Source organism: Lagopus leucura, unplaced genomic scaffold, assembly GCF_019238085.1.
Source record: "Lagopus leucura isolate 7727_CA_CO unplaced genomic scaffold, USGS_WTPT01 Super-Scaffold_741, whole genome shotgun sequence".
In the NCBI taxonomy this organism is placed as follows: Eukaryota; Metazoa; Chordata; class Aves; order Galliformes; family Phasianidae; genus Lagopus; species Lagopus leucura.
Genome location: NW_024962256.1, coordinates 2,816,961 through 2,828,604, shown reverse-complemented (window position 1 = coordinate 2,828,604; position 11,644 = coordinate 2,816,961). Strand labels below are relative to the sequence as shown.

The 11,644-nt window shown below is 42.0% G+C and overlaps 1 protein-coding gene across 1 annotated transcript; it reads left to right on the top strand.

Moving 5' to 3' along the window:
• The first annotated feature begins 1,120 nt into the window (after positions 1 to 1,120).
• SMNDC1 (survival motor neuron domain containing 1) lies at positions 1,121 to 9,765 on the top strand. The gene is made up of 6 exons (XM_042863853.1): positions 1,121 to 1,181; positions 1,435 to 1,554; positions 4,768 to 4,910; positions 5,967 to 6,128; positions 7,132 to 7,285; positions 8,007 to 9,765. Exons 2-6 carry the CDS (start codon positions 1,435 to 1,437, stop codon positions 8,142 to 8,144), a joined length of 717 nt encoding a protein of 238 aa, XP_042719787.1. The 5' UTR covers positions 1,121 to 1,181; the 3' UTR covers positions 8,145 to 9,765.
• Positions 9,766 to 11,644: the final 1,879 nt, after the last annotated feature.

Here is an 11,644-nt window from a genome sequence, read left to right as displayed (position 1 = left end):
TGGAACCACCCACCAACTTTCAAGCTGGACATGCTGCACTATGACCAGGATAATATCAGAACTTCCAGCTTCTCCATTTGTGCCTACATTTAGATTTTACTTTCTGTGACAAAGGCTGTTTTGTTTTCAAAAGTTCCAATTATAAAAATAATGTCAAAAGAGCTGTAATTTTGGTCGGACAACAGAAGTTTCCCGTTATCGGGGCTCGCCGTGCGTGCAGCAGCAGCGCCACCTATTGGACAACAACCGCCAGAGGCAGCCCAGAAACGTCCGTACATCAGCTGGTCGATGGCCGCACATCTCCCAGCCAAACTCCAGCACGGGCAAAGCTCAGCAAACCTGAGGATTTGCGAAGAGAGGAAGTTCTGCTGCCCAAATATGAAAGTGCTGAGTACAGTCGGAAATGCCCAGATATGGCACAAGCACGTGTGAACTTCTGAACTCTTAACAAATACAGACAGAACAGAATCTTGGCAACTGGATATATATCATTTAAATAGGGCTAACAGGTAACTCCAAACACCCACCATTCCATGAGCTATAAAATATGTTCTTTGAGAACTGTAATCTCTAAGACAGCACGAAGTCTATATAATATTTTTTCTCCTCCGTATAGTATAAAGGACCTCATTTTGTCAAGAACGAAAAAATACCTGTAGCCAAAAGCAAAGACAAGTCAATTTTAAGGATATGATTAATTTGAATCTCCAATTTATAAGAGTTGAAGATTGGGGGTTTCAAGTCCTGGGTTGTTTTCTTATATGGGGAATCACATGCTTAAATGATAGAATGTGGTGAAAGAACTTCTAAAAAAGCATTATTGTGATTTGCAGAGTCAGAATTCTAATTCGAACAAGGGCAGCGCCGCTTTCTGCCCCGCGCATGCGCCTAAGATCAAGGCCCAGCTTCGCGCCTGCGCGCTCCCACTTCCCTCACTCAGCAGCGATCGGAGTCCCCCTTCTACGCTACGCACACACTCCACCAATCGGCGCAGCGCTTCAGAAACACGTGACCTGCAGGCCGCTCTCGCGAGGTCCGACGCGCGTTGGCCCTCGGCTCCGCCCGCTTCCCGTCTCCCCGCGTAGTCCGGCCTGCGGCTTCGGCGTTCGGGCAGCGGCGGTCCGACGGCTCCCAGCGCGGCGCTCCCGGCCCGGCCCTCGGGCCCCTCAGCGCCCGCCGAGGTAAGAAGCGGCTGCTCGGTCCCTCTCGGTCCTCCCTTGCCGCCCCGCGGCCTCTCCCTGCCCTCCCGGAGGCAGCCCGCGCTCGGGCCCGGGCCTAGGCCCGCGTGCCGGCCGGGCCTCGGATCGGCCTCGGCCCGAGCCTTCCGGCGGTGGGCAACGCAGGCCATCATCCCTGCAGCGGTTCTCTGCGCGGGTAAAGAAGCTGCTCGCCCGGCGTTGCGCCGTCCGTGTCTGAGCGGTGCGTTTCCCGCAGATGTCCGAAGACCTGGCCAAGCAGCTGGCCAGCTACAAGGCGCAGCTCCAGCAGGTGGAGGCGGCCTTGTCTGGGAATGCCGACAACGAGGACTTGCTGAAGCTAAAGAAGGACTTACAGGTGAGGGGGTGGGAGCGGCCCGTGGCTATTCGGTGGTTTTTCACCTTTCCTAGATGTCCCTGTGGCAACCGAAACGTTGGTTGGTAGGTTTACTAATTCATTTTCTCATAACTTGTTGGAATTATGGAAGGGTTGGTTTAGGGGGGAAAGAACAGCAATAGAGTTTCCTTAACGTTACAAAATTACGAAGGAAGACAGACGTGCCCTTCATCTGCCACCTGCAGTTTTTTTAAATGCTTGAGCATCCTGCCCTGTAAAAAGCTAAAACCATTTCTGTGCTTAAGGTACCATTCAGTGCCAGAAAGACCACCGGCTAATTTTAAGTGGGCTTTTAGATTCTTGTGTATATAAAGTTAGGTTGCTGTATAAGAAAACAGCAGTACTGTTCAAGTGTCGTGTGAGATGCTGCCTCCTTTCTGTTGTGGATTGCTTTAACATGATGAAATGTTAAGATGCATAAAACAGCCCCAGTACAAAACTGAGAAGCCATTATTCTGCATAGAAAAGCAGCACTAAGAATGATGCGTCAACCAAGATACAAGCGGTGCCTCAAGTTAGTGATCTTTAGAATTCCTTTAAATTACAAAGGCTTGCTGCCCATGGGGCACTTAATAGATCATCTTAATGTCCTTTGTTGTACACTGTTAAAAGCGTGTGTATATTTTTATATTTTTAAAATGCACAGCAAAACCCATATGGGATGATATCAACACGACCTCGGCTTTGATATGCAGAGATCATTGATGTGAAAGGACAACTTGCAAACTTTTTTATAAAAGCTTTCTGCACAGAATGGGGAAGATGTTTACACTTTCGTCCCCAAAAGGTTTGCTATTCATATGTTCCACCTTGCAAATGACATAGACAATGTTTTGCAGACTTGATATGTCAACCAAACAATTGTAAAAATGGGTTTGGCGAGTTGTGTCCTGACTGTGTAGCTTTTCTTCTGTTCAGTCTTTTGTTTAGAAAGACTTACCATGAAACTGAAAGATCCTTTTACATTCTAAATAGAGATGCACTTCAGCATTTTGTATACCGAGCTTATTCCTGATTAACAGGATTAAAATAAATATTACAAGAAATTTTTATAAATGTTTTGCTCTTTGCCTTCTGTTTCACTGAAGGGCTTCTTTGGACATCGTCCATGCAGCAAAGCAACAAACTTTGCATTTTGCATGAAGTAGAATTGATGACAGCCACCACCTTCTGTAGTTGGAGATGATGTTAGCAGGTGTCGCACTCTAAAATATCAAGTTCTGCCTGAGTTTTTAGAGAGCAGCTGGTGAGGAAAAGCCCTGACCAATTCACACAGGAATTCTCTGCAGGTCACACTCCTGTGCCAGAGACGTGGCAGCCCGCCCTGCTGCTCAGCTCAGTTGGCTGGACTAAGCTGCTGTGGTTGTCTCTCGTTCAAAAGCTTTCATTCAATCAGCTATTCCCTTAAGGACTGCTACAGAACTACCTCAGGAAGATTTTTACCCAAAGTTTGCTATTCTTTGCTTCATGTTTAATGATGCTTCATCAGATTTGAAGAATTCCTGGTGGACTGCTTTCCAGCTGCTCCCATTTTGAGTTCTATCACAAACCCCCAGCAAACGTGGTGAGAACAACTCACCACTTGTGTGTCACGCTGCTAGCTTGCGTAGCTGACGTGCTGGTACTCAGTTTACATGTATTTGACATGCTGAGATGACACCCATTTCAAACCATGCCTCTTGATTTTCAGAATGTAGTTAGCTGTATGTTGATTACCAGTTTGGGATTTCTCACTTGGAAGGGAAAATTATGCTGATGCTGTATTTTCTGAACCTCAGTCTGTTTTGGGTCAGCTATGATGTTACAGAAGATAGAGACCAAAGTTAAATAGAAGTAATTTTCAGCATGTCACTGTGCTTGTGGTTGCTACCCATTGTGATTACTGTTAAATTCAGAAACAGGCAGGTCCTTAAAACAAAGAACAGAGCTGCTGTTAGAGAGGTGCTGATTAATTAAGACATTAACAGCTGCAACCAACAAACAGGACATTCATTCTGGTTGTGTAGGCTATTGGATAAAAGTGCCCAGAAGGGTATGTTGTGTTTACCTGCTATTTGGGAACTGCTTAGGATCACTTATGTTCTTGAGGAATGAAGAATAGCTTCTTCACCACCTTCTGCTGAGCTAGTCTTAAGTCCACAGCTGAAACGAGCTGTGAAGCTGTGAGGAAAATTGAGGCTCTGCTGACCCTCACAACAGATTACTGTTTATCTGTACCTGTCAATAACTGAGTTATTTGCTGTTAGTTGGATGAGCTTCAGTGTTTCATGCTGTGATGCTCTTAAGGTGTGAAAAATTGTTATAGTGACTGCAGAGTTTCCTTGCCTTACATAGAAAATTCAAATGTTCCTTTAGATGCTGGCTCCTAAGTATTTGTTAATCCTAGTCAAAATCAGTGGTCTCAGTGTTGGGGAGTAAGAACATAATATGGGGTGGAAGCTGGGGGGAGAGGGCTGGCTGTGTGCTCCTGTTTGAGCAAATAGTGCTTAAAGGAAGTGGAGAAATTTGTTAAGCACATGAACTAAAACCAACCTAACACTTGCTGGATTAGTAAGGGAATGCTGACCTGAAATCTTGAGGTCACTGAATGTGGAGAAAAAGGAACACCTAAAATGACTTAAAGAAATCTATTTCTTTAATATGCATCAGAATGCTTTTTAGAAAAGAAAGGGCTTTACTGAGTGTCAGTCCTAGAAAGCACTGCGCTCTTCCACCATGGATTTGAGTGCATCAGTTCAGCCAATCCCCCTATTTCTGAATAAACTGAAAAGTGTTAGATTACTTAGATCTGCTGCAATTACAGCTGTGTATTTTATAGATGACTATATATAAAATAGTCAGCTAGTCCCAGTGCAGAAGGGATGGAAGTAACTGCTGGCTAGACAGAACAGGAGTGTTATGTACAGCAGAGTACAGAAACGTGCAGCCGCGCACACAGAACGTCACACCACTGTTATTTTAGTTCCTTTCCCTCAAGGCTGTCCAGCTGTATCTTTATGCCTCTAGAATGAAATTGAATAAAAATAATAGGTGCCTTAAAGTTTTATGGAAGGTATGGGGATCTTTACTGAGACACAGTGAAGCCCATACATCTCTTCTGTAGGTGTGCAGTGTTAAAATATGAATGGCAACAGGACTTGAAAAATTATTCTTTGTTACTTTTGTCTTTTGTAGGAAGTCATAGAACTGACCAAAGATCTCCTTTCTACGCAACCTTCAGAAACTCTTGCAAGTTCTGACAGTTCAGCTTCTGCTCTCCCCAGTCACTCCTGGAAGGTTGGGGACAGGTGTATGGCAATATGGAGTGAAGATGGACAGTAAGTGTAGAAAACTTCTCTAACCGTTACATGAAATAGTTCATGGTAAGAGACTTTCATTCAGCTTGAACTGCCCCTAGGGCAACCAGTAAGCAAAAAGAAACTGGGAAAGAACTACAGAATTAGCTCTCATGGTACCCCTTTAATAAAGATCAGTACTGCAGATATAAAGCAAAGAGCTGTGGGGTCATTTCCTAGAAATGCCCTGTTTGTTACTAACCTCACACAAGCACAGTAGCATTGGTGAACGACCATTTATTAATGTAATAAATGGCAGACTTTCATTAATTGATTTTATGGCAGTGTTTCATAAAGGTTTCAGGCTATTCGATTCATAGTATCATATTCATGTGTTTGTAATTTTTCACTATCAAGAAAAAGTGTTTTCTGTATCTCAATTTGTGTGAATAATTGGAAATTAGTTTTTAATTTAAAATGTTATTTTTTGGCTTTGAAATAACTGACTATGTAAAGTAGCTGTGGAATTTTTGGATTTACTCTCTGCTGCACAAGCATTTGAAGTTCTGGGAACCAAACCAGTTTATTCTGACTTCCTAATTTATGAAACTGTAAGTGTTGGAGAAGAAATATTTTTAGTGCCTGAGGTTTTCTCAACTCTTATTTATATGGAAGAGAATACGACCAAATCTTGCTAGTCACGAGCTACCGTGTTTTAAAACTTGTCACTGAATTCCCTGAAGGCTGTACTCTTGGAATGCTGTGTCTTACTGGGGCTTTCCCCAGTCCTGTGGCCTGCCAGAATTAGAAACAAAATCAAGATTTCTGATTAGACTGCCCAAGCATTAATCATTAGTCTCGATAACTGCTGAGATCATTGCTTCTTGATGCTTAAGGTCAACAGAACCTAATCTTTGTACTTGTGTCCTTTTGGCCTTAAGAACAACCTCTTGGTGTGATCTGTGTTGTCCCTGAAAATGAAGGCTGATATTTGCAAATTATTTTTACTTTATGCCATTAGCTGGCTGACAGTGTAGATGTTGATGGGCTGAGTATTAAACCTTTACTCACATGCTTACAGCCATGATATCTTTACAGGTGTTATGAAGCTGAGATTGAAGAAATAGATGAGGAGAATGGGACAGCTGCAGTCACTTTTGCTGGATATGGGAATGCTGAAGTTACACCGCTGTTCAACCTCAAGCCTGTGGAAGAGGGAAGAAAAGCAAAAGAGGACAGTGGCAACAAACCTATGTCCAAGTAAGTAATATGAAGGCCTAAACCTGAAAGCTATTTGGCTTCCCCTCTCCCCCCAGCTATGAGAATTGGCCAATGTAGAAACTTAGAATTATTGTACATTCACGTATTTGTTAAAAAGGATCATAAATCAACGTGGCATACAACGTTCAGCAGATTATTGTGGCTGGCACTGTATGTTACCTGTCCTGGTAAGATAACACAGGACTGTTTTACTCAGATTATGCTATCTCAAGATAACAAATATGTATGTGGGTAGGCTAACAGCCCAGGTGCGCTGCAGGCTGCTCTCAGATCTGGTACCTGGCTCACAAGTCAGTACACTTATCACTGCAAAGCTCCTGCCTGTGTCTCTCTGTTGATCCCATCACTGGGGAGATGGGCTTTACTCAGTAGCCTACTGTGCCTGACAAAGAAAAGTATTCAAGGCATTTTTCAGGTTTGAAAGCCTTTAGGAACAAAAAAAGGGAGTAGGGTTTCAGAACTTGACCTTACAGGGTCACTCTGAGGGACATGGTTTTGGCATAGATTTATATGTGAAATTCCTTATCTTCAATGAAATAACTTGCGCTCCTTTCCTTCCACCCCTGCCCAATACTGGTTAGTCTCTCAGAGAAGTTTTGACTTTGCTCTCAAACAAGCTAGTTACGTTTTCCAAACGCTTGATGCTTCTGAAACGTAGAAGTGCCAGAAGATATATCTCCAGTTCTGGAAATAAATTGGCTTCAGTCCCATGGGTTGCTGCATTTCACATGGTCTTTATCAGGTGGCCATTATTGTTATGCCCAAAATACATAAAGGAGCATTGTAACACTTTAGCATGGAGAGAATTTTTTTTCCTCCCAGAATTTGACATAGTTTACAAGCTTTGTTTTATGTATTTACTTAAGAATAACTGTTGTGCATGCCCTCCTTTCAGAGAGGTTTTAGTTTCTTACAGGATACTCTACGAATATAAAGACAGAGACACAAACATAAAGGATCTCTTTTTTTTCCTATCTTCCAGAAAAGAGATGATAGCTCAGCAACGGGAGTATAAAAAGAAAAAAGCTTTGAAAAAAGCTCAGAGAATTAAAGAACTCGAACAGGAACGAGAGGACCAGAAAGTCAAATGGCAACAGTTCAACAACAGAGCATATTCTAAAAACAAAAAAGGCCAGGTTTGTTTGCTTTTTGTCTGTATGTCAGTAGTTAAAGATCATAGAATTCTATGCAGTAACTTGGGAGAGGGGAAGAAGGTGTTTTTAAAGGTAGTTTGTTCACCTGTGACTTATTTGAAATGTGCAGTTGGTCATTTTGTACTTTCAAGGCCTAGTTTTGCACTGGATGACTTTGGGGTGTTCTTATGAGGCTGAGCTTGCACTTACCTCAAAGAAGAGGGTTCACGGTGAGTTGCAGTGCAGCGTTTGTTGGAGTTAAGATCCTGAGGCCTGTCTAAACCAACAAAGTCCTCTTATGTTTATGATGCTGCACACATGGCAGTACTTACTGTGGACTAGGAAGCACATTGCAGAGAAGTTAGCAAGGACATCCTGCAGCTCTACTTAAATTTGTGTCATGGCTCAGCCAAGAGAGCTGCTAGACGTGGTGCTAAATCTGAATTCCCCCTTACAAGCCCTTACCTTCCTCGTAAGGTGGTCTCTATTGAATTGTATTCATTATTGGCTCGACCCAAGGCTGCGAGGGCAAAGATCCCATCCAGCATATTCCAGCCCTGCCTCTTCTGCTAATAATGTCAGAGGTGAGTTAGCCTCTGGAAAGCATGCTTGCCTATAGAGTAGGAAGCTGAGGGTTCTGAAACGCTTCGAATAATAATGGTTGTCTGTTTCTAAAAGTGAGTCAGTCATCACTGAGAAATTGTATTTTCTCTTCCATTTGCAGGTAAAGCGGAGTATTTTTGCTTCCCCAGAGAGTGTAACTGGCAAAGTTGGAGTTGGAACATGTGGAATTGCAGACAAACCTATGACACAGTATCAAGATACCTCTAAATATAACGTCAGGCATTTGATGCCTCAGTAGCAGGGGAAAAAGGTCGAACTTCATCTCTGCAGGGCTTTTCACTTATCTTTTTATCATTATATTTTTCTAAAAGTAAATTATTTGTTGGCACATAGCAAGTAGTCCATTTTGTCACCATCACTTTGGCTTCAGCTGATATGAGCCTTAAATTTCCAACTATTGATTTGACTCTCCTCTTCGTTTTTTTTGGTAGTTGCATTACAATACATTCTGCGGGTAAATGCTTTCATGAACTGCTGCTACCTTTTATGCTAAAGCAGTAGTTATCTGAAAGTTTGATCTCCGGATTCTTCCATTTGTATGGATACTAAAGTTTTTTTTTCCTTAAGAAAAGTGGTGGTATAAAAATGGCACCTATAAAGCCTCCCTCATTTCTGTAGTCACAGTGCTGTCTGCTGGTCTCAGTGACAAGCTCTGTGTTACAGAGCTGCTGCAGCACTGGGAGAAAGATTACATCATAGCATGTAAGTCATGTGGAATTACAAAGGAGGTTCTAAATTACTCCCTTACAAATCCACTGCAGATAGTTTTGTACAGCTGTAAATGAGGGCAGGACAGGGCTGTTGTGATTTTTATTGCTAAGTATTATTCATGTGCTAGAAACAATAAATCCGACTTTAATTCCAGTCTAAATTTCCTGTGCTAAAAGTAGAGGAGATCTTTTTCTTTAATAGTCATCAAATTTTAACAGGAAGTTATTGAAACGTAACCAGAACAACATAGGAAGAGACTTCAGTTTCAAAGAACAGAACTGTGCTTAAAGCAATGCCCCCTTGCCCCAGGGATTAGAGGTGGGAGAACTGGACAGTTATGCTTTGGAAATGTCATCACCTCCCCTCTTGCAGTTTTCAAGCTTAGAGTTTTGATGGTATGGTCACAGACCTTGAGCAGACAGTAACATCTCGTGTCTGGGCTGCCTCCATCTCGTACAGTAGTACTAAAGCATAGCAGGTATGAATGCCTAGATCCCACTTAGTTGTGAGTGAGTGAAGGTTAGTCTCAAGTTTCTGTCCGTAAATAACTGACTGGCCCTAGTGTTCATTGTAACTTCAGCTGTCTTACAGTGCTGCTGAGCCCCTTCAGTTCTATTCAGGAAGCCACGTGTAAAAGCTCTTGCTTTTTTGTATTCCATGTGATTTGCCTTTCTTCTGTTATTTGTCTCCCACTTACGGTAGTGGTGCCATCTCTGAATCTGTAACGTGTTCAAAGAACTTAATGGGTAGCCCTGTATACAATGTAGATATTATTTTTGTAAAATCTAGGGCTGAGTTAATGGACAAGAGTACATCAGCTGTTTCTCCCATTAAATGATTAAAGGGTGCATCTTGTTCATTAACCCTGACCGTTATTTCCCTGTATATTATGTTAATGTAGCTCATTTTGTAATTTGTTACCTAGATCAGGTCACGTCAGCAATTGTTGATGCACTGATTGGTGGAGATGTCCATCAGTTACCTGAGTCACAACTCAAGCTAAACTCTACAACTGGTAGTTTAGAATCCATGCATAGAAAGAAGTTTTCCCTATAATGGGAGAAGGTGATTTTTATGAATACAAAGTGTGTTAATTTCAGTTTTGTATGTTTAACTTTTATTAAATAAAGTGTTTAAAATCTGCTGGATATACTTGTCAATATAAGTCAATATAGTATGAACATAATATATGTGTGGCTGGGCATGTAAATAATCATGCTATAGGTAAATGTAGCATCTGCAGATGCTACACAGGAGAGATGGAAAAAAAAATGGGTACAGAGAACATGAAACTCAAAAGTGAATCAAAAGTAGGTCACTAGCAATGCAAAATCAAGTAGATCCTAATTCCTCGTCTTTGCTGCTGGTTGGAGGTAGGTGTAAACTTTCTTCTGCCTAGAAAAACTCTCTTATTTAAACTAAAATAATCTGAGGGCAGAACCCACTGCTTTTTGGAGAAAGGGTTTGTACTGCACCTGCACCCTAAAGGCCGTGTCTCAGCTATGCCATTGGTAATAGTTCTGCAACATTTACATCTCCTTGGGGAAAGTCACCTGTTGTCTTTTACAGATGGCTGTGAGAGAGGTTCTGTGCTGCTTTCACCAGCAAAGGAGCACCTCCTCAAGGTTACACAAAAAAGCACTAAAATAGAACTCTAAGGGAAGGCTCATTTGCCTTTGTGGGAACTATTTGATCAGTTTTCTTTTTTTTTTAAAAAAAAAAAAACAACTTTGGAGAAAGAGAGATGGACCACATGCTATGTATGCTGACATGCTCATCTTTCAATATATTAAGTATAATAATAGATGGTCTATCACAGGACTGTTAGCTAGTTCCGTAAAGAGCTTATAAGTCACCAGACCACAATGGTATGTGAGCCTCCCTTCTGACAGCCCAGCCCAAGTGACAGCCAGCTGGTTTCATGGGCTTTGTGCTGATCCCTTTTCTTAAAAAACTAGGGAGACTCAAATAGAGTTGTTGTGACTTGAGACAGGAAAAAACCACCATTTTCTTTGAGTAACTTAGTGACCTTTTATGCTGTTGGCTGCCTTGTGAACTTTGCTGCAGGTGGGCACTGGAAAGAAATGCTAAGTAAACCTTTGATAAAAGCTTTTTTCCCTAAATGCCTTGCCTACACCAGCTTGTGGCAGTTCTATCACTGTGGCTGGAGTGGCCTGAGCTATGGAACAGAGAGTAGCTTTAAGACCACTTGTTTAAACAAACAACACCAAAACAAAAACCTAAGACTGCTATCTTGCCCACAGCTGTTCCTTGTAAAACTAGGTTACGTGGCTGTTTCCTCATTCTGCAGCATCGAGTCACTTCTCAGTAGGACTTTCAAAAACAGGAATCGTCAAGCAATGCCAAAAAAAACCTCCTTACTCTACAAAAGCTGAAGTGACCTGAAGTGGTTTCTGACACCCAGCCTCTCGGCAAGCAGAATAAGCACCTACCCCTGTGCTACCACCTCATAACAGACAGTACTTCAAAGATAACAAAATGAAGGAGGAAAAGTTTGCATTAAGCATAGGAGTAAAAAGCGCAGAGGCATTTTGGAAAGGTATGTCAGCATACATATTTGTTTCTTTACTGCCCAAGACTAGCACTAGAGGATGTCCATCCCTTGCTACAAAAAACAGTTTATCCAGTACAGCTTCAGTCTTGTACAGACTGTAATCTGCTGAGGAAATTAAGACAGTGCAGATCTGAGACTCGTAACTTACTGCCACCATTCAGAACAGTCCTAAGAGTAATGATTTTAAATGCTGTGAATGTTGCCATTGTATCAGTTAACATTTCTTAAATTACTAATTTTTACCAGCAGCTTAATATGTTCAACATAAAGATGTAAGAGAGGATTTATACTGACCAATGCAAGTTTCATGGTCATGGCAATCCACTGTGACTGTTGTTTCACTTATTTCTGGAGCTGTTTGGCCTCCGAGCTGTTTGTAAATACAAAGAAGGAGTTTGAACTTAAGCAATTACAATTCAACATGGGACAAGTTTAGAAGCCAAAAAGATGGT